At 41.5% G+C, this 26,451-nt stretch overlaps 3 protein-coding genes across 5 annotated transcripts in view; 1 reads left to right on the top strand and 2 right to left on the bottom strand.

Annotated features, from left to right (window-relative positions):
- Positions 1 to 963: 963 nt before the first annotated feature.
- Positions 964 to 20,514, bottom strand: LOC121545858 (zinc finger protein Eos). 2 transcript variants are annotated; one of them, XM_041856734.2, is made up of 8 exons: positions 20,251 to 20,514; positions 9,148 to 9,202; positions 6,257 to 6,367; positions 5,461 to 5,703; positions 5,112 to 5,279; positions 4,069 to 4,227; positions 3,698 to 3,835; positions 964 to 3,567 (listed from the first exon to the last, which is right to left on the bottom strand). In XM_041856734.2, exons 2-8 carry the CDS (start codon positions 9,185 to 9,187, stop codon positions 2,618 to 2,620), a joined length of 1,809 nt encoding a protein of 602 aa, XP_041712668.1. In that variant the 5' UTR covers positions 9,188 to 9,202; positions 20,251 to 20,514; the 3' UTR covers positions 964 to 2,617. The 2 variants fall into 2 exon arrangements, with proteins under 2 accessions (XP_041712668.1, XP_041712667.1); XM_041856733.2 differs by lacking the exon at positions 20,251 to 20,514 and adding an exon at positions 9,357 to 9,545.
- A 232-nt stretch (positions 20,515 to 20,746) lies between these two features.
- Positions 20,747 to 24,571, bottom strand: dnajc22 (DnaJ (Hsp40) homolog, subfamily C, member 22). Its single transcript, XM_041857989.2, has 5 exons — positions 24,517 to 24,571; positions 22,729 to 23,363; positions 22,204 to 22,390; positions 21,712 to 21,817; positions 20,747 to 21,466 (listed from the first exon to the last, which is right to left on the bottom strand). The coding sequence occupies exons 2-5, from the start codon at positions 23,285 to 23,287 to the stop codon at positions 21,278 to 21,280; spliced, it is 1,041 nt and encodes a 346-aa protein (XP_041713923.1). The 5' UTR covers positions 23,288 to 23,363; positions 24,517 to 24,571; the 3' UTR covers positions 20,747 to 21,277.
- A 494-nt stretch (positions 24,572 to 25,065) lies between these two features.
- The window catches only part of LOC121545861 (limb region 1 homolog-like protein), a 30,891-nt gene continuing 29,505 nt past the window's right edge, over positions 25,066 to 26,451 (top strand). Inside the window, exons 1-2 of one of the 2 annotated variants that reach the window (XM_041856736.2) lie at positions 25,066 to 25,152; positions 25,309 to 25,372. In XM_041856736.2, coding sequence (XP_041712670.1) covers positions 25,127 to 25,152; positions 25,309 to 25,372 — 90 coding nt within the window. In that variant the 5' untranslated portion in view covers positions 25,066 to 25,126. Of the gene's footprint in view, positions 25,191 to 25,308; positions 25,373 to 26,451 lie in introns of both variants that reach the window. The other variant, XM_041856737.2, reaches the window with a different exon arrangement.

Below are 26,451 nucleotides of genomic sequence, written 5' to 3'. Positions count from 1 at the left end.
AATTCAGTGATTGAAATTATGACCCCAGCAGGCTATTGGGAAACACAAGCACTTCTTACCTCGAAATCTATTCATTTTGAATAAATTAGTCTGTTAATTTGAACTAAGCAAGCTGCTAAATCGTTTAGTTTACATCTAGCCTATATCTTGTCTAGGCTACTGTAGTCTATCTGAAAGAGATGTAGGCCTATCAGGAGCTATAGGCTACCGAGTTTATCCAAGCAAACCATGGCAAAATTGAATTACAATCATAAACTCAGATTTTAATCTGTAGCCTATGCAGTCGATCTCGCAAATGGGCCATTTATAACGGTTTGTAGTCTTAACATCTGGCACATAATAACAGCACAATTGCCAAAAAATAGCCTAACATTTGTTTTTTATGTTCTCCAAGTGTTTCTTGCTCAGAGATTTCGAGATGCTCTGTCCAATTTTCATCACTCAAACTCTCCGGTCGGATTTATCTATAGTTATGCACATGCGCAAAAGGGATTTATTTACAATTATAAACGGGTTCGAGCCCTGAATGCTGATTGGTTGAAAGCCGTGGTATATCAGACTGTATACTATGGGTATGTCAAAAATGTACTTTTATGTTGGTAACCAGTTTATAATAGCAATAAGGCACCCTGAGGGTTTGTGGTATATGGCCAATATACCACGGCTAACGGCTGTATCCAGGCATTCCGCATTGTGTCATGCTTAAGAACAGCCCTTAGCTGTGGTATACTGACCACATACCATATCCCCTTGTGCATTATTGCTTAATCATAGCAGTCAAACAATTTAAATCGACATCCATTGATGAAAAATTATCTGGTGAGTTTAATAAGGGCGAGTTATATTTTCTCTTGCGATATAATCAAATTAGTTTATTCGCAATAAATATTATTTTGATTAAAAAAACAAACTGATTCTAATGTAGTTACAAGTTATGTTGATATTCCTTCTTAATTGGCTTGATAACATTATGGAAAAATTGTTTATTGTATAAATGTGGCAACTCCTTTCTTGCTGAAAAAAAGAAAATGGCCCGGTTTTCTGGTCATTGGGCTAGAAATTTTAGCTAGACCTGGCAACCCTGATTTCTCTGTTGTTGCTTGAGGTTCCATCACAGTTCATACATCATTCATTTGTCATCACACAGTGGAAAGGATAAATGAATGAGAAACTGATAAGCACATTCACACATCATAGAATGATCCTATGTACATCAAGTGCATTCATAGTACAATTTGATTTGAGTTTTTTTGAAGAACCCATACATTTGTTTGCCCTTTTTCACAGGAGGATGCAAACAGACTAAACATTTCACATAAAATACTGAATTTGGTCTGAAACGTTATACACTCCACACACTACAACGACAAACTCAAATACATTTAGAGGTTTCCGGGTTGCTTTAAAATAGCAGGAGGTAACATTTTCTGGATTAATGGGTTGCTTGTGCTGTGGCTGGACACTATTTGGGATATAGCTGACCATATCTACCAAAACTATGCTAAACGCACACTACAACATACCGATATTCACATACCTATACAAAAATGGATCAACTTCGATAGACTGAAATATTTTGTAAGTGCTTTTCTCACTATTCAGTTTCCATTTGTGCAACTGGAGTCTACCCATCAAAGTAGTCCTCGTTTCCTGGACCATTCAGTGCAAAATTACAACATTCTGTGGAAGTTGACATTGAGTCACCTCTGTAAATTGGGATGGAGATTACAAGACAGGACATATTGTCAGTCACAATATGGTCAATGAAGCACCCATTTTAAGTGGAGGGACAGACCAATACATTACCCAGTTCTGTAGATGGCCCCGTCTCATTAAGAAAACCCTATAAAACACTGTTCATCTGATGTGCAGAGCATTCTTCTTATACAAAGTCATAATGTAAAGCGTTACAATATAATTTATCAGTGTAATACAGCAATCTCAGAAAAAAATACCCTCCAAAGCTAAAAGTCATTTTCACTTCACACTATTATCACATTTAAGCAAATAATCTAAAAGTGCAATCCTCAATCCCATATGACCACCTCAGTCAAGCCCTATCTATCACTGGACGGGTCAAGAGTCTGATCTGCACCAGAATTATAAGGCTCCTATTAACTCTCTACTTCTCCACCCCTGAAATCTGTAACCATCCACAGAAAAGGACCCACGTCACCTTAGGCAGGATATTTCACGTTCATCATCATTTCCTTTACACATGATCACGTACTCTAAAAATCATTAAATTAACGGTTGTAAACAATATGCAATCTCTCAGTCACAGCAGGATGATCTAGGGTTGCTGCTATGTAACAGTTAAGGCAGTGTGTCTGTCTGTGTGTAATGTGGTGCAGAACAAACCTGAGCCCATGTCTTCCTAAAGCAGCAGACACCTCTGCCCCTCCCTCCCTCACCACACCTACCCCAGCCAGTCCCAATTCGCTCCCACTCCTACCCTTGGCCGTACCCTTTGATGTGTGTAAATCTGTAAGGTGGAAGCAATTCAGTGAAAGCTCCACCACTACACTGATTATCCCTTTCCAGACCCTTCAGATATGTGTAAACATTGAAGGGGTAGGGCCAAGTTGGGACCGGATCGCCACTTTAACTCCCCTCCTCAGCCCACCTGGTGCTCCCCGCGGATGATGTGCGAGGTGAACTGGTAGCGGTCCCGGCTGTGGTGGCCACAGACGCTGCACTGGAAGGGCTGGCGGATGCTGTGGCAGCCCATGTGGATGGTGAACATCACATGGTCCAGGAAGAACATGCGACAGTGCTCACAGCGGAATGACCGCACCGCTCGCCCCTCCCCGTCCACCACCTGTATAGAAGCCTCCCTGGAGATGGGGGGTGTCCCTAAACCGGGGGTTCCTGATCCCTTCACAGTAGTGGGGATGGTGGTGACGATGGGAACGGGGCAGGCCCTGTCTCTTCGCTCTCTTTCTATGTCTGGGTCGTTGGCCTGGCTGGGGTTTGGACGGAGGTGGGTGCGGCTGCGGGGCAGGCCTGGAGATAGGTAACGTAGATGAGGGAGGAGGTGGTGGTTGTTGGAGTTGCTGGCTGGAGCTGTAAACAGCTGCTCCTCTGCTGTGCCCTCCGTGTCGGACTTGTCTTTGAAATCGTGGCAGCCGTTGCTTGGGCCGTTGCTGACAGTGAGCCTGTGGATGTGGCTGTGACCTGAGGGTACATTCTTGTGTCTCTCGCCTGCTTCCCGTCCAGCGAGCTCCATAGACATGGCCACTACCACACCTACACCCTCACCATTTCCAGCTCCACCATTGACCTGGGGACCCAGAGGAGTCAGGTGGCTGTAAACAGAGCTGATGACTGGTCTGGAGTCGGACAGGCAGGCAGGGTAGGGCAGGGGCAGGGCCAGCTGAGGTCGCTTAGACCCAGGGTCCTCACCACCTCCACAGCTGCGGAGGAACCTGCCCCCCATCCCTGCTAACCCTGCAGCACCAGCTTCTCCCTCAAGGTGAGAGTGCAGATCCCCATTCTTAACCTTTTCAGGGCCAGGGGATCGTTCATAAGGTAGATCACGCTTGTTGAGCCTCAGGTGCTTTTCTCCTGTAAAGAAAAGGGCACATCCGTGTTGACAACCTCAGATTCATAAGACTGTACCATCACGTTAAAGCAATGTTGGGTTTCAATACCTTCAGGAACATGGAAATATATAAACTGGAGAAAAAAAACTCACCCAGAAACTTCTGTGGTGTGGACCTCTTGCGTTTGGTGACGCTGTTGACCAGCCTGTCTATGAAGGACAGTTTCTCAGTGGACGGCTGGAGGACAGGCTCTGGCTCAGGCATCGGCTCCATGCCTGGGGACTCCTTCCCTACACAAAACATTACAGACTCTGTTCAAATAGACACTCCATTGACATCATAATGCAAACACAGATCTGTGTCTTCAGGTTCACAGTACACTGACTGGGCCAGTGAGCTCAGATTGAACTAACACAACATGAAGGAGCAAAGTGCATTTCTGCAAGCTTGTGTTGTGTGGATGATGACAGAGTCAATGTGTGTTACCCTGTAGATTTTACATTAAGCTGTGTATGTATGTTACCCTGTGCAGTGTGGTCAGTGCTGAATGCTGGCTGATGGTCCTGTAGACTCTTTAGGTAGTTGTGGCAGCGTTCAAGGTGTTCCTCCAGGGTACTCTGCTGCTTGTAGCTACGACCACAGTAACTGCATTTGTAAAGTTTACCCACTGTCAGAGAGGACACTGCAGCACAGAAACACAGCAATTCATGGGTCAATCAATGAGTCATGTATGCTTCTCTTTTGGTCTGTTTTGATAAAATGAGGTCAACAAAATATGACAAGACTACTGATTGTTTCAGAGGGAAGTTAGTTATTCCTGCAAGTAAGTAAAATAAAAAGATACATGTAGTTGTGCATAATTAGAGTTTTATTCAATCATTCAGTACTAGTTCATGACTTAGTCGTTACACTATGTACTTCCCCTTCTCCGTGAATTCCCGAAATTGTTCTATGTTCCACGCCTACGATGTTAAAAAACCTCCAACTCTCCACCGCAACGTTCCAATTACCAAGAGTCGGAGAAACTGACGTCATTTCACCGAAATCCGACATTGTGCAAGTTTGCTTTCTTCGAAAATGAACCTATTTGTTCTGAACAGCAAAGCAGAGACCCACCAAGGCTTGCCTGTCTCTATCAACACCTGTTGAATGCATGTCTACATTAAATTGAAAAACACCAACAGGACATCCTGTTTTGAATACATTTAAATGTCATTTCTTGCACGTGGTAACTTACATTCCTGTAAAGACGATATGTATCTATTTCCTCTGAACCCCACTCTAGAGCTCAATGGACTTTTCTAATGCAATCACTTGCATTGTGCTATAGATTTGTACCTTTTCTAGATGCAAAATGTAGTACGAAGTGTAGACAGTTAATACTGAGAAGTGATGGTATTACATTACTATTACATAACATAGTGAGCTAATACCTTGTTACAACACAATGGGACTGAGGCTGGTTGAGGCTCTATTCCCCATCTGGTCCCACTGAGCCCACTTAGAGCCCAAATGGTCTTACCAGTTTCCTGGCTTGACATTAGAAAGCAGGCTACTGTGTCTTACCAGCGTGTGTGCGGATGTGTCCAGAGAGTGCGTCCCGGCGGCGACAGGCGTAGTTACAGAAGGGACATTTAAAGGCTTTCTCTCCAGAGTGCAGCTTTATGTGGCGCAGCAGGTTCCCCTTCTGGGTGAAAGAGGCTCCACACTGGGTACACTGGAATGGACGCTCACCTGACAATATATACACACCCACACACAGATAGATACACAAACACACAATTCATTCCTCGTTATCCATGTCAATACTATCAAGTTGTAGCAAGGTAGTCGATCCATATTGAATCACCATTTATAAAGCTAAGCCAAAGGAGTGAGGCCTATGAGGTCTAACCTGCAGTCTATCCATCCTCACCTGTGTGGCTGCGTTTGTGCACCGTCAGTACATTGGGCCCGATGCAGACCATTCCACACACGTCACATTGGGATGCAGGCTGAGGACTGGCCAGCTCCTCGTAACCCTTTCCTGGTCCTCCCCATACTCCACTCCCCTCTTCTGTCTTGTCCCCTCTGGCATCCCTCTCTCCATCTCTTCTCTCTGGCTGTGGAGAACCTGCAGGCTCATTGTCACTGTACAGTTCTACCTTAATGGAGTTCACTAAGGAAAGTGGAGACGGGAGAGACACTTTGTTCAAAATCATCAGAACTTTTAAAATTGCACTGAAGTAAATCTTTATATATTGAAATACAAATAAAAATGTATCATATGGAAATAATTAATCAAGTGAGATAACTGCCAGTGTTCTTTCAGTCAGTTTTGCATGTGATATATTAAATACAGTACAGTCAATAGGTTTCAGAGATCATAGATAGGAGACATACATACACTGTACAAAACATTACGAACACCAGCTCTTTCAATGACATAGACTGACCAGGTGGATCCAGGTGAAAGCTATGATCCCTTATTGATGTCACTTAAATCCACTTCAATCAGTGTAGATGAAGGGGAGGAGACAGGTTAAATAACGATTTTTAAGCCTTGAGACATGGAGTGTGTATGTGTGCCATTCAGAGGTTAAATGGGCAAGACAAAATATTTTAGTGCCTTTGTACGGGTTATGGTAGTAAGTGCCAGGCGCACCAGTTTATGTCAATATTAGGAAGGTGTTCTTAATGTTTTGTACACTCAGTGTGTTGTGATGACTGACCAATAAGAGATCTGTTTGGAGAGGACTGTTGACTGTTTGGAGTGGTCACTGTTGGAACCCTCAGACCTCCATAGAATTCACATCGCTCCGTCGCTGACTCTCCTCCACTGCCTGTGAAGACACACAAAATCGGACACACACACACATACAGTATGCACTCGTACTCCATGTATTGAACAAGCCCTAAATATAATTATACCAATTTTGTTACTTCTAATAAATACACTACCGGTCAAAAGTTTTAGAACACCTACTCATTCAAGGGTTTTTCTTTATTTTTACTATTTTCTATATTGTAGAATAATAGTTAAGACATCAAAACTATGAAATAACACATATGGAATCATGTAGTGACCAAAAAAGTGTTAAACAAATCAAAATATATTTTATATTTGAGATTCTTCAAATAACCACCCTTTGCCTTGATGACAGATTTACACACTCTTGGCATTCTCTCAACCAGCTTCATGAAGTAGTCACCTGGAATGCATTTAAATTAACATGTGTGTCTTCTTAAAAGTTAATTTGTGGAATTTCTTTCCTTCTTAATGCGTTTGAGCCAATCAGTTGTGTTGTGACAAGGTAGGGGGTATACAGAAGATAGCCCTATTTGGTAAAAGACCATATTATGGCAAGAATAGCTCAAATAAGTAAGTTTCTTCAAGTGCAGTCGCAAAAACCATCAAGCGCTATGATGAAACTGGCTCTCATGAGGACTGCCACAAGAATGGAAGACCCAGAGTTACCTCTGCTGCAGAGGATAAATTCATTAGAGGTACCAGCCTCAGAAATTGCAGCCCAAATGAATGCTTCACAGAGTTCAAGTAACAGACACATCTCAACATCAACTGTTCAGAGGAGACTGTGTGAATCAGGCCTTCATGGTCGAATTGCTGCAAAGAAACCACTACTAAAGGACACCAACAAGAAGAAGAGACTTGCTTTGGCCAAGAAACATGAGCAATGGACATTAGACCGGTGGAAATGTGTCCTTGAGAGAATGCCAAGAGTGTGCAAAGCTGTCATCAAGGCAAAGGGTGGCTACTTTGAAGAATCTCAAATATAAAATATATTTGGTTTGTTTAACACTTTTTTGGTTACTACAGTGGGAAAAAAAAGTATTTAGTCAGCCACCAATTGTGCAAGTTCTCCCACTTAAAAAGATGAGAGAGGTCTGTAATTTTCATCATAGGTACACGTCAACTATGACAGACAAATTGAGAAAAAGAAATCTCCAGAAAATCACATTGTAGGATTTTTTATGAATTTATTTGCAAATTATGGTGGAAAATAAGTATTTGGTCACCTACAAACAAGCAAGATTTCTGGCTCTCACCAGACCTGTAACTTATTCTTTAAGAGGCTCCTCTGTCCTCCACTCGTTACCTGTATTAATGGCACCTGTTTGAACTTGTTATCAGTATAAAAGACACCTGTCCACAACCTCAAACAGTCACACTCCAAACTCCACTATGGCCAAGACCAAAGAGCTGTCAAAGGACACCAGAAACAAAATTGTAGACCTGCACCAGGCTGGGAAGACTGAATCTGCGATAGGTAAGCAGCTTGGTTTTAAGAAATCAACTGTGGGAGCAATTATTAGGAAATGGAAGACATACAAGACCACTGATAATCTCCCTCGATCTGGGGCTCCACGCAAGATCTCACCCCGTGGGGTCAAAATGATCACAAGAACGGTGAGCAAAAATCCCAGAACCACACGGGGGGACCTAGTGAATGACCTGCAGAGAGCTGGGACCAAAGTAACAAAGCCTACTATCAGTAACACACTACACCGCCAGGGACTCAAATCCTGCAGTGCAAGACGTGTCCCCCTGCTTAAGCCAGTACATGTCCAGGCCCGTCTGAAGTTTGCTAGAGTGCATTTGGATGATCCAGAAGAGGATTGGGAGAATGTCATATGGTCAGATGAAACCAAAATATAACTTTTTGGTAAAAACTCAACTCGTCGTGTTTGGAGGACAAAGAATGCTGAGTTGCATCCAAAGAACACCATACCTACTGTGAAGCATGGGGGTGGAAACATCATGCTTTGGGGCTGTTTTTCTGCAAAGGGACCAGGACGACTGATCCGTGTAAAGGAAAGAATGAATGGGGCCATGTATCGTGAGATTTTGAGTGAAAACCTCCTTCCATCAGCAAGGGCATTGAAGATGAAACGTGGCTGGGTCTTTCAGCATGACAATAATCCCAAACACACCGCCCGGGCAACGAAGGAGTGGCTTCGTAAGAAGCATTTCAAGGTCCTGGAGTGGCCTAGCCAGTCTCCAGATCTCAATCCCATAGAAAATCTTTGGAGGGAGTTGAAAGTCAGTGTTGCCCAGCGACAGCCCCAAAACATCACTGCTCTAGAGGAGATCTGCATGGAGGAATGGGCCAAAATACCAGCAACAGTGTGTGAAAACCTTGTGAAGACTTACAGAAAATTTTTGATCTGTGTCATTGCCAACAAAGGGTATATAACAAAGTATTGAGAAACTTTTGTTATTGACCAAATACTTATTTTCCACCATAATTTGCAAATAAATTAATAAAAAATCCTACAATGTGATTTTCTGGATTTCTTTTTCTCATTTTGTCTGTCATAGTTGACGTGTACCTATGATGAAAATTACAGGCCTCTCTCATCTTTTTAAGTGGGAGAACTTGCACAATTGGTGGCTGACTAAATACTTTTTTTCCCCACTGTACATGATTCCTTATGTGTTATTTCATAGTTTTGACATCTTCACTATTATTCTACAATGTAGAAAATAGTAAAAATAAAGAAAAACCCTTGAATGAGTAGGTGTTTGAAAACTTTTGACCGGTAGTGTACTTTCTGGAATAAGACTTGGTAGCACAAGAAACATCCACTGTTTTTTCCATACCTGACATATATGAACGTCCATTGCAGTCATCAGCATTCATTCTCTCACCAGCTGACTATGGCACAGAGAGAAAAACAGAAACAGACAAGTCAGAGCAATGATGTGGTCCCACTCATGAGATATTCTAGCATACAACAATCTTTCATCTTGAGCATGCCCACTTGTCATTCAAATTGATGCCATTTTGGTTACAATTGTATGATGCTCACCATGTTAAATGTATTCTTTATAGCAGCTTTCTTTTTCAAATATCTGACTGCAGTAAAAGCAGTAATAAATTGTTTCACACAAGTCTTTGTATTGTGCGTCTAACTGGTACTTTGCTCTAGTCTATCTAGATCACCTATCCTCAGTTGCCAGGAAATGCACATATGAGAAGTTCAACATTTATAGTCAGTGCTGAGGTGTGAGACTTGAACTCTCCTCCCTCCTCCACCACATACCCAGGAAATGTGGGGTACATGTTTTATCACATTTCTCTGGTTTATCATCATGATAGATAAATCAAACAATCATTTTATTATTCTCATATATTTTAAATGTTGCTAATTCTAATCAAACCCACAGTTAACATTTTGGTTACTGATCCTGGTGGGGCCAATATAAAGCTATCCATCCATCAGCACGAGGATGGACACATGCAGCAGACAGCAGAGGTGGAGACAGCAAGAGGATGGACACATGGAGCAGACAGCAGAGGTTGAGACAGCAAGAGGATGGACACATGGAGCAGACAGCAGAGGTGGAGACAGCAAGAGGATGGACACATGGAGCAGACAGCAGAGGTGGAGACAGCAAGAGGATGGACACATGGAGCAGACAGCAGAGGTGGAGACAGCAAGAGGATGGACACATGGAGCAGACAGCAGAGGTGGAGACAGCAAGAGGATGGACACATGGAGCAGACAGCAGAGGTGGAGACAGATAGAACATTTATTGGCAGTGCAGAAGCAACAGCTGTGTAATCATTAGCCAAACAGTTTTGCAACTAAAACGAGAGATTATATTGGACAAATGCAGGTAGGTCCCTCCCGTTTCGTTTGCTTCCGTTGAAGAAACGTTTTGCAACAGAATCGGCATAATGAATACGCTACCTCCCAGCCTTTGGTACCGCCGGTGCACCAATCATATTAATGGAAGACATTCCTGGGGTGAATTCATTACGGAAACCATTTACCCTTTAGAACCAAATGGAAGCAAACACAGCAAAACGAGAGTTTCTGTTGGACAAATTCAGGTAGGTCCCGCCCCTTTTCGTTCCGTTTGCTTCCGTTCAAGAAACGTTTTGCAACAGAATCGGTGGAATGAATATGCCCCTGACATTCGTCTCGTGTTCCCATGTCACTGTGCTGGCTATGATGGAACAAGCTGATGATGGAACGTGACAGGTTAATAAGGGCGCGGTACATTCATATTGGTGCAAACAAGCATCAAAAGTCAACACAAATGCCATTTAGATGGGCACTTCCCCGATTGATGCAGCTGTCATCCGAAAATGACATGTCAGTCAAAGTAAAGGAATAATGTTTCTTCTGAGACGTTGCTATTGCACCCACCACCTAAACTAGGCTGGATACATGACATTTTTAACAACGCTTTTTTCTGATAAACACTAGTTCATTGCATCCGCCGTGGAGCCCAGTTTCATAATATTCCCATATGTCCCAACTGCTTGCCGTAATTTTGAAGTAATCGCGAAAAAAAACAGGCCTTGCCAGCTCTTATTAGTTATATTGAGCACCGTGGCACCAACTCGCTTTCCGAACGTTCTATTCCCAGCCCATTGTTCTACGTCACAATGCCTGCTTCGCTATTGTTGGCAATGAGACGTGACCACGTTGAACTCGGAGGCTTACCTCAGGTAATTTATTATAACACGCTTACGGTTACTTCGTGAGCAAGCTCACTTTTCGCCTGGGTACACATTGTTGTGACCCACAGTGCTAAAGATGGCTGGCGCATAGCCATCAAACGTTAGACATTTTCTGGCCATGGTTAACCATATATTTTTTCTGAAAAAGGTATAAACCTGAACAAAACGCACGTCCCTGTACTCTTTTTCAAGATGTGGCCGATTTTAACAGCCAGAAGACATTTTTCTATTAAGGAATTACCTTCTTTTTTTTGACGATTTGTTGTTTGTAAGTGGCTGCTGGGTAATTTGATTTGCGTCGAAATCGGTTTGTTCGTAGGCATCGAATTGAGCGAATGCTGCACAGGTTTACTGAGTTGCAAACCAAATGGATAGGTCTAGCTCATTGATTTGTAGATCTGACATAATTGCTACCTCAGATTATGAGCCTAGCAAGTGTCGCGAGTGAGTTATGTAGTACGCACAGAAGGCCACAGTGAGGCGCAAGAGAGCTATAAACCCATATTATTTTTCCCCCTTAAAAAACCTAACCCTAGGTATAACCTATTTTAGCCTTAACCCTAGCCCTGATTGGTAACACAATGCACCTATAGCTGTAATGGTCACGGTAATCCTAACCCTTACTCTAACCCTGACTTGTAACACAATATAGCTGTAATGGTCACCCTTTTTCTAACCCTAACTTGTAACACAATGCACCTATAGCTGTAATGGTCACGGTAATGCTAACCCTAACACTAACTGTAACCCTAAACCTGACTGGTAAAGCAAGTCCAGAAATTGGATACACTTTATTTTACAGCTGCCTCACCAATGTCTTTATGTGAATGAATCACTTTTAATTGCTAAATATTTCCAATAGATGGCAGCATAAGACCATGAAGCATCAGTTATAGGCTTTAGCAGCAAATGATTGACATAAAATAGCATGTAACCAAAGACTGTGTCCCATGATTTTCTAAAATGGTTCCTCATTACTTTACATATACATACATACATACATACATACATACATACATATAGGGCCCCGTGTAGCTCAGTTGGTAGAGCATGGCGCTTATTTCCCTCATTAAAATGCAAATCAATTAATTTTGTTATTGACCAAATACTTGTTTTCCACCATAAATTGCAAATAAATTCATTAAAAATCCTACTATGTGATTTTCTGGATTTTTTTTCTGTCATAGTTGACGTGTACCTATGATGAAAATTACAGGCCTCTCTCATCTTTTTAAGTGGGAGAACTTGCACAATTGGTGGCTGACTAAATACTTTTTTGCCCCCACTGTGTGTGTGTGTATATATATATATATATTAGGGCTGTCAAAAATAGCGCGTTAACGACGTTAATTAGTTGTTTGCTGTTAATTACGTCAATTTTTTTAACGCATTTCACGCATGCGCAGTGTGACAAATTATTCAGGTCAGGAAAGTGGTTGGGAGCTAGAGGCGAGATGGAGCAAGGTGAGCAAAGTGGGCCTATTGACGGATTCAAATATAAAAAGAATGATGATGGTACAGTTAACAAGTACAAGGTTATTTGCAAGATTTGTAAGAAGGAGTTTCAATTTCACCGGAGCTGTTCAAGCTTGAAGTACCATGTCAACGCCAAACATGCGTTTGCTGGGCCGTCAGATTCAGCAAGTGGTTTGCGCCAGACCACGCTGAATGTTTGCAGGCAATTAACAAAATCAACCTCAGATAATTTGACCAACACAATAGCAAAATGGATTGCAAAGGATTGTAGACCCATTAGCATTGTAGAAGACTCAGGTTTCCTTGATGTTTTGCAAGTGGCGTCTCAAGACTCATTCTATAAGCCACCGTCAAGAGCCACAGTTATGAAGAAAATCCACGAGCTCTATGAAAACGAAAAAGAAAAAAGGAAAGAGGTCTTGGCTCAAGTAAATCATGTGTTAATAAACAGACATAATATGAAAATTATGTATCTGTGTCCTGTTATTTATCTTTTGGTATGCATTTCAGAAAAAAAATGGTTAGGATTCAGGTGTAATTGCAAATAGTGATTAATCATGATTAATCCACTGAAAATTCTGATTAATTTGATTAAAAATTTTAATCATTTGACAGCCCTAATATATATATATATATAAATAATACACACACATACAGTTGAAGTTGGAAGTTTACATACACTTAGGTTGGAGTCATTAAAACTTGTTTTTCAACCACTCCACACATTTCTTGTTAACAAACTATAGTTTTGGCAAGTCGGTTAGGACATCTACTTTGTGCATGACACAAGTAATTTTTCCAACAATTGTTTACAGACAGATTATTTCACTTATGATTCACTGTATCACAATTCCAGTGGGTCAGAAGTTTACATACACTAAGTTGACTGTGCCTTTAAACAGCTTGAAAAATTCCAGAAAATGATGTCATGGCTTTAGAAGCTTCTGATAGGCTAATTGACATAATTTGAGTCAATTGCAGGTGTACCTGTGGATGTATTTCAAGGCCTACCTTCAAACTCAGTGCCTCTTTGCTTGACATCATGGGAAAATCAAAAAATAAATCAGCCAAGACCTCAGAAAAAATATTGTAGACCTCCACATGTCTGGTTCATCCTTGGGAGCAATTTCCAAACGCCTGAAGGTACCACGTTCATCTGTACAAACAATAGTATGCAAGTATAAACACCATGGGACCACGCAGCCTTCATACCGCTCAGGAAGGAGACGCGTTCTGTCTCCTAGAGATGAACGTACTTTGGTGCGAAAAGTGCAAATCAATCCCAGAACAACAGCAAAGGACCTTGTGAAGATGCTGGAGGAAACAGGTACAAAACTATCTATATCCACGTAAAACAAGTCCTATATCGACATAACCTGAAAGGCCGCTCAGCAAGGAAGAAGCCACTGCTCCAAAACCGCCATAGAAAAGCCAGACTACGGTTTGCAACTGCACATGGGGACAAGGATCATACTTTTTGGAGAAATGTCCTCTGGTCTGATGAAACAAAAATAGAACTTTTTGGCCATAACAGTTCTATATGTTTGGAGGAAAAACGGGGTGGCTTGCAAGCCGAAGAACACCATCCCAACTTTGAAGCACGGGGTGGCACCCTCATGCTGTGGGGGTGTTTTGCTGCAGGAGGGACTGGTACACTTCACAAAATAGATGGCATCATGAGGAAGGAAAATTATGTGGATATATTGAAGCAACATCTCAAGACATCAGTAAGGAAGTTAAAGCTTGGTCGCAAATGGGTCTTCCAAATGGACAATGACCCCAAGCATGCTTCCAAAGTTGTGGCAAAATGGCTTAAGGACAACAAAGTCAAGGTATTGGAGTGGCCATCACAAAGCCCTAACCTCAATCCTATAGAAAATGTGTGGCCAGAATTGAAAAAGCGTGTGCGAGCAAGGAGGCCTACAAACCTGACTCAGTTACACCAGCTCTGTCAGGAGGAATGGGCCAAAATTCACCAAACTTATTGTGGGAAGCTTGTGGAAGGCTACCCGAAACGTTTGACCCAAGTTAAACAATTTAAAGGCAACGCTACCAAATACTAATTGAGTGTATGTAAACTTCTGACCCACTGGGAATGTGATGAAATAAATAAAAGCAAATAAATAATTCTCTACTATTATTCTGCCATTTCACATTCTTAAAATAAAGTGGTGATCCTAAATGACCTAAACTAGGAATTTTTACTAGGATTAAATGTCAGGAATGGTGAAAAACAGAGTTTAAATGTATTTGCCTAAGGTGTATGTAAACTTCCGACTTCAACTATATATATATATATATATATATATATATATATATATATATAGTGAGGGAAAAAAGTATTTGATCCCCTGCTGATTTTGTACTTTTGCCCACTGACAAATAAATTATCAGTCTATAATTTTAATGGTAGGTTTATTTGAACAGTGAGAGACAGAATAACAACAGAAAAATCCAGAAAAACGCATGTCAAAAATGTTATAAATTGATTTGCATTTTAAATTAGGGAAATAAGTATTTAACCCCCTCTCAATCAGAAAGATTTCTGGCTCCCAGGTGTCTTTTATACAGGTAACGAGCTGAGATTAGGAGCACACTCTTAAAGGGAGTGCTCCTAATCTCAGCTTGTTCCCTGTATAAAAGACACCTGTCCACAGAAGCAATCAATCAGATTCCAAACTCTCCACCATGGCCAAGACCAAAGAGCTCCCCAAGGATGTCAGGGACAAGATTGTAGACCTACACAAGGCTGGAATGGGCTACAAGACCATCGGTGAGAAGGTGACAACAGTTGGTGCGATTATTCGCAAATGGAAGAAACACAAAGTAACTGTCAATCTCCCTCGGCCTGGGGCTCCATGCAAGATCTCACCTCGTGGAGTTGCAATGATCATGAGAACGGTGAGGAATCAGCCCAGAACTACACGGGAGGATCTTGTCAATGATCTCAAGGCAGCTGGGACCATAGTCACCAAGAAAACAATTGGTAACACACTACGCCGTGAAGGACTGAAATCCTGCAGCGCCCGCAAGGTCCCCCTGCTCAAGAAAGCACATATACAGGCCCGTCTGAAGTTTGCCTATGAACATCTGAATGATTCAGAGGAGAACTGGGTGAAAGTGTTGTGGTCAGATGAGACCAAAATCGAGCTCTTTGGCATCAACTCAACTCGCCGTGTTTGGAGGAGGAGAAATGCTGCCTATGACCCCAAGAACACCATCCCCACCGTCAAACATGGAGTTGGAAACATTATGCTTTGGGGGTGTTTTTCTGCTAAGGGGACAGGACAACTTCACCGCATCAAAGGGACGATGGACAGGGCCATGTACCGTCAAATCTTGGGTGAGAACCTCCTTCCCTCAGCCAGGGCATTGAAAATGGGTCGTGGATGGGTATTCCAGCATGACAATGACCCAAAACACACGGCCAAGGCAACAAAGGAGTGGCTCAAGAAGAAGCACATTAAGGTCCTGGAGTGGCCTAGCGAGTCTCCAGACCTTAATCCCATAGAAAATCTGTGGAGGGAGCTGAAGGTTCGAGTTGCCAAACGTCAGCCTCGAAACCTTAATGACTTGGAGAAGATCTGCAAAGAGGAGTAGAACAAAATCCCTCCTGAGATAGGTGCAAACCTGGTGGCCAACTACAAGAAACGTCTGACCTCTGATTGCCAACAAGGGTTTTGCCACCAAGTACTAAGTCATATTTTGCAGAGGGGTCAAATACTTATTTCCCTCATTAAAATGCAAATCGATGTATACATTTTTTGACATGCATTTTTCTGGATTATTTTGTTGTTATTCTGTCTCTCACTGTTCAAATAAACCTACCATTAAAATTATAGACTGATCATGTCTTTGTCAGTGGGCAAACGTACAAAATCAGCAGGGGATCAAATACTTTTTTCCCTCACTATATATATATATATACACACACAGTGGGGGAAAAAAGTATTTAGTCAGCCACCAATTGTGCAAGTTCTCCCACTTAAAAAGATGAGAGAGGCCTGTAATTTTCATCATAGGTACACGTCAACTATGACAGACAAATTGAGAAAAAATAATCCAGAAAATCACATTGTAGGATTTTTAATGAATTTATTTGCAAATTATGGTGGAAAATAAGTATTTGGTCACCTACAAACAAGCAAGATTTCTGGCTCTCACAGACCTGTAACTTCTTCTTTAAGAGGCTCCTCTGTCCTCCACTCGTTACCTGTATTAATGGCACCTGTTTGAACTTGTTATCAGTATAAAAGACACCTGTCCACAACCTCAAACAGTCACACTCCAAACTCCACTATGGCCAAGACCAAAGAGCTGTCAAAGGACAACAGAAACAAAATTGTAGACCTGCACCAGGCTGGGAAGACTGAATCTGCAATAGGTAAGCAGCTTGGTTTGAAGAAATCAACTGTGGGAGCAATTATTAGGAAATGGAAGACATACAAGACCACTGATAATCTCCCTCGATCTGGGGCTCCACGCAAGATCTCACCCCGTGGGGTCAAAATGATCACAAGAACGGTGAGCAAAAATCCCAGAACCACACGGGGGGACCTAGTGAATGACCTGCAGAGAGCTGGGACCAAAGTAACAAAGCCTACCATCAGTAACACACTACGCCGCCAGGGACTCAAATCCTGCAGTGCCAGACGTGTCCCCCTGCTTAAGCCAGTACATGTCGAGGCCCGTCTGAAGTTTGCTAGAGTGCATTTGGATGATCCAGAAGAGGATTGGGAGAATGTCATATGGTCAGATGTAACCAAAATATAAGTTTTTGGTAAAAACTCAACTCGTCGTGTTTGGAGGACAAAGAATGCTGAGTTGCATCCAAAGAACACCATACCTACTGTGAAGCATGGGGGTGGAAACATCATGCTTAGGGGCTGTTTTTCTGCAAAGGGACCAGGACGACTGATCCGTGTAAAGGAAAGAATGAATGGGGCCATGTATCGTGAGATTTTGAGTGAAAACCTCCTTCCATCAGCAAGGGCATTGAAGATGAAACGTGGCTGGGTCTTTCAGCATGACAATGATCCCAAACACACCGCCCGGGCAACGAAGGAGTGGCTTCGTAAGAAGCATTTCAAGGTCCTGGAGTGGCCTAGCCAGTCTCCAGATCTCAACCCCATAGAAAATCTTTGGAGGGGAGTTGAAAGTCTGTGTTGCCCAGCAACAGCCCCAAAACATCACTGCTCTAGAGGAGATCTGCATGGAGGAATGGGCCAAAATACCAGCAACAGTGTGTGAAAACCTTGTGAAGACTTACAGAAAACGTTTGACCTGTGTCATTGCCAACAAAGGGTATATAAAAGTATTGAGAAACTTTTGTTATTGACCAAATACTTATTTTCCACCATAATTTGCAAATAAATTCATAAAAAATCCTACAATGTGATTTTCTGTTTTTTTTTTTCTCATTTTGTCTGTCATAGTTGACGTGTACCTATGATGAAAATTACAGGCCTCTCTCATCTTTTTAAGTGGGAGAACTTGCACAATTGGTGGCTGACTAAATACTTTTTTCCCCACTGTATATATCTCGTATTAGGCCTGTGTTGCTTTTGGGAGAGCAAAAAATAAATAACCATAGTAGGTATTGAACCCCGGCTAAATAATCACCAGTCAGATGCGCAAATCTCGTATACTTGCATCATATAACCATCTTAATATCTCTTATAACAGTAACAGAAAACACAAAAGATTGCATCTTCAACAGGCCGCGAATAAATTACATCACGTAACCCTCGCAGTTAACAAATTTACCTTAACATGCCCTTCGCTTGCGCGAGAAGACAGCGTGATCGCTGCCGCTGACAGTACGAGCTTTTGGCGGCCCTTGTAGAGTTGGCTACTTGTGCGAGAAGGCAGAGCGGCTCGATGCTGGTTGATGAATTTGACAATGAGTGTACTAGGAAAATAAGTTTTTGTCGACCAGAGGTGACTGAATTAATGTTCAGGCTTATTGATAATCGTTATAATAATGAAGTATAATTTCAAAACATGAGTATAAAAACAGGTAATAATAAACATGACTCATCATTATATTACTTCACAGTAATCTGTTACAAGCTTTTTCAGTCTTTCCTCTTGCATTAGCAGTGTGGAAACGGACAGAAAAAGCGCGCGGGAGTTTTCCTGTGAAGGAAAGGGATGGGGGTGGGGGGGAGTGGTGTATCCAGGTAGAAAACGGAGCTTCTGAAATTTCATTTGTGGTCTTATGCTGCCATCTATTGGAATGATTTACTAATTGCAGTTCATTCAATTTCTTTAACAATCTGATCATACCATCAAAGTTTCTATACATAAGGTCACTGAATAAAGTGTATATCCTTACTGAAGTAGTAATTACTCAGAATGGTTAAATATACAATATTTGCTAGTTCATTTTATCACTTACAACCATAAAATAAAAATTATTTTAAGAACACGTTCTTTACATGGGTAACATTATATGCCAAAGTAACACCCCCTTAACATATAAACACAGACACTGGACACAGAACATTTGCTTTTTTTAAATAAATCTGGTAGCTCTTAAAAGAGCCTTCGCTGAGATTCAGGTGTGCTGCCTGTCATGTCATCAGAGAAGTAAATCTGTGAATAATGAGAAGTTAATAAGTTATTGCCACACTTTCACATAGAGGCCTAGTTCAAACCACAACATTTCTAACACAAAAAAGGCAAATAGCAGCAGATAAATGGTAAGCTGGTTAAATAAACTTTCAGACTGCCATTGTTTTGGGAAAATAGGGACATGTCTGTCTATTTCGCCAAATATCTCAAAATGTATGTATTTTATTGGTTTGAAGTTCTACACCATTTTCAATCAGGATAACCTATTATTTATAATTATGTAAATTTGGACAGCTTATAATGCTGTTACCAATTGCTGGTAGTTAAAACGTCAAACAAACAAAAATACTCTTGGGACTCTGAGGTCGTCCCATTGTTTCCTATAGGGGAAATATAGATATGTCTGTTTATTTCACTAAATAACTCGCAATGTGTATTTTGATTTTTTCAAGTCAGACACCATTTTAATCAGGATAATCTCCTCTTTCTAATTATGTAAGGCTTGGCAGCGTACTCCGTTGTCATCAAAAGCTAGCATTTCAAATGTAAAAAAGTATACATTATTGTTGGAATTCTGAGGCTGCCCCATTGTTTCCCTATGGGAAAATACTACACAGACATATGTCTATTTCGCCAAATATCTCGCAATGTGTATATTTTGATTTTTTCAAGTAGGACATCATTTTAATCAGGATAATCTCCTCTTTCTAATTATGTAAGGCTGGGCAGCGTACTCCACTGTCATCGATCGCTAACCAGAAATAGTCAGAAGTTGCCATTATTTTCCAACTTCCTCATTATGCAGACATAGGCACACTTGGCACCATTGAGGTGCCGATGTTTACTTTCTACACGAGTTGTTATTTTTCAGTTTCGTCCTAAGAACAGATTGTAGTAGTAAAATGAAAAGGTATACATTTTTTGGTGCCATTTATGGAAAATTGAATTCTAAGGATCATTCCATTCAAAAGAGGCTAAGGGAAGGTTCGTTTCAATTCATTTGCTTTGGCCTCGCGCTAGTGTTCCAGCTCAACCAACGCTCTTTGGCCGTTTTTCAGTGAAATTTTATTCGTTCTATTGTCCAGCCTACCTAAACTAGCCCGAAACACATCCTTGCCAACATTTTACTTTCTTTGACTAAACGCTGTTGTTAACAAGTGCGTCACCCTCTTCCTTACCTGGCGAACGACTATTGTTGTAGTTTTTTAATGTCAGAATATCTGTTTGTTGTCTCTGGCGACGGCAGCATCTCCGGGTCTGTCTTTTACCTGACAACTTCCGGGCCCATGTTGGGACCGTGCAACCCGGGATCCTTGGGACCTCCACAACCCATTGAAGTTGACATTTAAAATGGTTAAGGTTAGGTTAGGTTTAGGGTAGGGACGTCCTAAGGAGCACCGATAGCACTGACCGCTGGCATACAGGCCGAATAGCATACAATGTGGGCGCGTTCCTCTGCCCAGGCGTTGATGACGCAAACCAGGTCTTACAACGCCTGGATAGGTTTTACCTATAAGCTAACCACATCAAATGTTATAGCAATTTGGTGCCCGGCGGCACAGTCGATGACGTAGCACGCAACCATTGGTTGATACATGCAACGTCTAGAGAAGACGACCATAACCTGATCAGCAGCCAGTGATTGCCGAAAACATCGATGCACAGGATAATTAAAAATGTGGAAAACAGCAGATTTATTGAGGCATCAAAAAGTATATATTTTAAATCAGAAAGGTGTGATGTATGGGTACTGGTCTAGATAGCATTTTTCAATTATATTAATTGACAATCATTATAGTTGGCGTTCTACAATTCACCACAAGATGGCAGCAATTTATTTGTATTATTATAAGAGAGCAACCTAAATATTGGAGTCACTATTATCAACAGGTTGGATACAGAATATATGTTTTAACATCAACCCCAATGTACAGCTGTCGAACAACATGAAATTGTTTACAACATTGCTATGCTGCTGTAATCCTGTTATAAGAAACTGTGTGACATGCTTGTGTGAGAAAATCGAATAAAATACATATCAATAAAAAAAGAGAGCAACCTGGCTACTACAAAATGTAATCTGCATCTAGAAAGTATACCTTCTTGACTTTGATAAAATACATTATGACAATTGATCCTCTGAGAGGACGACCAAGTCTGTGCCACTTCATTGGCATTTGAGTTGACAGGGGTCTAGGAGGGAAATCACTTATTTCGATGATCAGGCTTCTGTCTTCTGAGCAGAGTCTCATAGGCTTCCTGGATCTGTATAAACATCTTCTGTGCCTCTTCCATCTTGCTGCCAGGGTTGTGGTCCGGGTGCCACACCTTCACCAGCTCTCTGTAGCTACGTGTTATCTCCTCCATAGAAGCATCCTTATTCACTGACAACATCTGAAACACAACACAGACATATACAGTATGAGGCAGGCACAGAAGGGCATGCTCATTGAGATATAGAACATTTAGCCAACCAGCAGCATCAATAGTATGTGACTGCATGTATGCTATTGTAACTGCACCAAAGGCAGCCACATCAATTGTATCTCACTATAGTAACTACCCCAGGAGCAGCAGCATCAATGGTATATACCACTCTGCTATAGCTCAATGTTTCAATGTTACACAGTCATACTCACGTGCAGTGCCTCTCTCTCCCTCTGACTGCGCTCTGTGAGCAATATCTCCAAAACTTTCCTCCAGCTCTCTTCCGAGGGGCCCCAGCCCGTGAAAGCACCCAGTATCCTATAGGTTTTAGTTTAGTTCAGTTTAGGTTTGAAAGATCCTCATTATACATCGGACCAGAGGAGGTTGGTGGGAGGAGCCATAGGAGGACATAATCATTGTAATGGCTGGAATGGAATTAATAGAAAGGTATCAAACAGATCAAACATATGGAAACCACATTTGACTCCATTCTATATATTCCATTCCAGCCATTACAATGAGTCAGTCCTCCTATAGCTCCTCCCACCAGCCTCAGGACTAACCTTCCTGGGTTCATACTCAAACGCATGCACAAGAACAAAATCCTATCCCTAAAAAGATTCATTCAGCAACTTCTTAAACTTATATTTGTTTGTTTGTTTGTTTGTTTGTTTGTTTCTAGTCAGTTGTGGTTATGGTTGTACCTGTAGGGTAGCAGCAGGAAATACTCCACCACCGAGCGGAGCCAGGGAAAGAACCAGAACATCTCCAGCAGGGCTGCCACACAGTCAGACAGGTAGTAGAGTGTGGCTGTGGTGTTGTGGAAGATACTGTACCCCAGTGGAGCTGAGAATGCCAGCCAGACTAGGGCCAAACGGTACAGACGAGGACCTACAGACAACAGAAAGAGACACATATGGATACACTTATTAGTAACAAGGATGAGAATTGTTTATCCAGCGTTAGTCACCAAGAGAAAATAGTGTTTTTTTATGACTGAGAACATAGGAAGGACAATATATTGTACTACTCTATAGATATAGCCGCAGCAATAGTATCTGCATGTCTTCTATAGTAACGGCCTCCGGGGCCAACAACATCAATAGTACTTTATAGATAGTACGTGCTGTAAAAGGCCTTTATAGGCAGGTTTGGATGGACTTTGGCCTATTGTAATAGTGGAACATGGTTGGTTGGAGATGTAAACTCATGGGCCATGGTCTACATACCCAGTTCTTGTTGACTCCCAGAAGGTGGATGGGTTTTGAACCTGCGGTGCTGTGACGCTGTGACGCTGGCAGCGATACTGATGGGCAGAGGGGAGATGGTGCTGCCATAGAAGATAGGGGAGGTGATGACACAGGCTATGAGGGTCTTGTGTAGGTCAGTTGTCTGCTCTCCCACACTGGAAACCAGGTGGACCCCGGCGCCCACACACAGCGGCAGTACAATCAGGTAGAAGAAACTCAGTGAGTTCAGGCCGATCAGTGCCACCGTTCCGAAATAGATCCCTACGGAAATCTGACCAGCAAATCTGGCAACGCTCACAGGTGGAGGTCTGGCTACAGGGTGCCTTCTCCTATCTCTTAACCCTCCTTCTGTCTCCCGGTTGGCTTCTCCCACGTATGCAGGGATACGAAAGAACTCTCTGGCCCAGCCCACTCCAAAGCCCCCAAGGGTGAGCATCCATAGCAGGGCATGGCTGTCTCTTCCTAAGTACAGGTGATGAAGGCCCAACGGTCCACCAATTGCCCATAAGGCATAGGTGACAGTCACACTTTTCGTCATGATGATAGGACTGATAGGATCTCAGTGGATCAATGTTTGGACTATAGAAGAAAAACAGTCATCCTTGAAGACGAGTCTGCAATTCATAAGCAAAATTAGGTTTATTTATGAAAGAAGGGTAACTGAGTCACAGGCTGAAAGTAATGAGCAAAAATGATGATATACAACAACATACACAGCATTCAGGGAAATACATACACGTCTTCATTGAAGGAAATAAATATGACACACATTGTAACTATGTAACAGTTATCATAGCCTAATTATGTAATTAGAACTGAACAAAAATATAAACATAACATGCAACAATTTCAAAGATTTTACTGTCTTACAGTTCATATAAGGAAATCAGTCAATTGAAATAAATAAATTAGGCCCAAATCTATGGATTTCACATGACTGGGAATACAGATAGCCTATGCATCTGTTGGTCACAGATACCTTTAAAAAAAGGTATGGGCTTGGATCAGAAAACCAGTCATTATCTGGTGTGACCACCATTTGCCTCATGCAGCGTGACACATCTCCTTCGCATAGAGTGGATCAGGTTGTTGATTGTGGCCTGTGGAATGTTGTCCCACTCCTCTTCAATGGCTGTGCAAAGTTGCTCAATATTGGAGGGAACTGGAACACACTGTCGTACACGTTGATCCAGAGCATCCCAAACATGCTCAATGGGGGACATGTCTGGTGAGTATGCAAGCCAATGAAGAACTGGGACATTTTCAGTTTTCAGAAATTGTGTACAGATCCTTGCGACATGGGGCCGTGAATTATCATGCTGAAACATGAATGGGATCTTTTATTTCAGCTCATGAAACATGGGACCCACACTACATGTTGCGTTTATATTTTTGTTCAGTGTAGCTCTCTGAACATTTGTAAATGTTTTGGAATGGGAAGAACGAAGGGACAGAATAAGAGCTAAAAGATAAATAATACACACTATTAATATGTTATGAGCAGCAGATCCCTGATAATGTCTATCACAGATCAACTAAAGGACTCATAAACAGTAAAAACAGTATACTTTGGGTTCTACGGATCCATAACATGATGACAAAGCTGGACTGATAAGAACAAGAACAAGCCTTTTTAATGGAACAAAATGAATCACTGCAGTATATGAAATTCTCTATCAATTTACTGTTGATAAACCATAGAATATACCATTGATTAGACTTACATAAATATGATTTTGAGTTATTTTGTAAAAGATAAAAACTTACGACACAAATCAATCTTGGCAGTACAACTTCTTCCGTGGTTTAGAGATTGTTATTGCATCAGTAATGGACTTTGGATGGTGACAATGAAATTGATAGGCCTTCTGGGCCCTGAATTGGCACAGTAAATATGGTAATTTGGGACAGAATATTATCAATGTTTTAATAGTGGTGGAAAGTAAACAAATGTGTGTACATTCATGTTCCTGTCAATATTATGCTTCAGAAATGTATTATCTTATTCTAGGAAAATACATTGATAAAAACATCAGGGTCACACCGTGTTCAATTTGCATGAAACAATGCTTGGACCAATCAGCTCACAGCGAAGTTTCATCTGCCAATCACAAAATACCGTAGGGAAATATTCAACCAATTAATACCAGATTTTTACATTTAATTGGAGAGGCGCGGTCCCCCACCGCCACCCCTCCCCAATGTTGTGTTTGGAATTAGCGGTGTTCTAATCTACTGTCACAAATGTAACTGTAAATTCGAATCTTGAAAGATGTTAGCAAGAAAATACATCTAACCACTCTCCTGGACCGTTCGTCCTTTTCTCTATCCCCGCCCACGGTCCGCCCTGTTTGCTTAAAGCGCACGGTGGACGGTGATGCTTGCTAGTAGAGTTGAAACAGGGTGAATGACCTTCGTTTTGCCGTTAGTTTAGGATAAATGTAGGTAACGTGCTACAAAGTTCTAACCAGAGAGAGACGCTTTGTTGTTTTATGGTCCTGTCACAGCGCATTTAACCACGTTGTATTATCTTTTAACCCATGCGTTATGGTTTCGTAGGATGGAAGTAGACGACGTGTCGGTTAGAGAGCAACTTTTCCACAACAGAGTGCGAGAGACTTTTGTAAGTAACGTTAAACCTCATATAAAAGCATTTCAGCGAGATTTTAATCCGTGCTAACTACATTGTCGAAATAGTTGTAACAATTGTGTTTACTAACCGTTTGTTCAATGAAAACCATGCCATGGATGCAGTGGTGTAAAAATACTAAAGTATTTTTTTGGGGGGGGATCTGGATTCTGTAGACTACTTTACTATTTATATTTTTGACTACTTTTACTTCCTAAAGCAAATTATGTACTTTTTACTCCATACATTTTGCCTGACACCCAAAACAAGACGTCTGGTTTGCTTAATAAAAGGAATTTGAAATTATTTATACATTTACTTTTGATACTTAAGTATATTTATAACCAAATACTTTTAGGCTTCCACTCAATTAGTATTTTATAATAACTAGCCTTATGTTATTACGGGAGGACAGGACTCTACAGGGGAGACTCTACAGCTGGTTGTGTGTGTGTGTGTGTGTGTGTGTGTGTGTGTCCAGCTGGTCGTTATCCAGTAATGTAGCTGAGGCATATCCCAATATTGGACTAAAGGAGCCTAATGTGACTCCATAGTCAAAGGACCTTACATGTTCTGTTTAAAGGGCGAATTGACTCTGGAAGCCAAAACAGCCAAATGTTCCATCTAAACGTGAATTGATTCTCAAACATAAATCCCTCTACTTTCATATCACATCAACAATCATTTCAAATGTACACTTACTGTACACCAGAGGTGGGAGCAAGTCACTATCATTCAAGTCACAAGCAAGTCTGGAGTCACATTCTAAGAACGAGTCGAGTCACAAGTCCCAAAAAATTATAATTGTTACATGCAACAACTTGTTCAACTACATTAACATTTTAGTCATTTAGCAGACTCTCTATGCAGAGCGACTTACAGTTAGTGAGTGCATACATAATTTATTTTTCATACTGGCCCCCCGTGGGAATCGAACCCACAACATTTACATTTTAGCCATTTAGCAGACGCTCTTATCCAGAGCGACTTACAGTTAGTGAGTGCATACATTATAATAAAAAATTAATACCCCCGTGGGAATCGAACCCACAACCCTGGCGTTGCAAACACCA

Source organism: Coregonus clupeaformis, chromosome 30 (assembly GCF_020615455.1).
Source record: "Coregonus clupeaformis isolate EN_2021a chromosome 30, ASM2061545v1, whole genome shotgun sequence".
In the NCBI taxonomy this organism is placed as follows: Eukaryota; Metazoa; Chordata; class Actinopteri; order Salmoniformes; family Salmonidae; genus Coregonus; species Coregonus clupeaformis.
The sequence above is the reverse complement of the archived record's forward strand: the minus strand, read 5'-3'. Positions and strand labels throughout refer to the sequence as shown.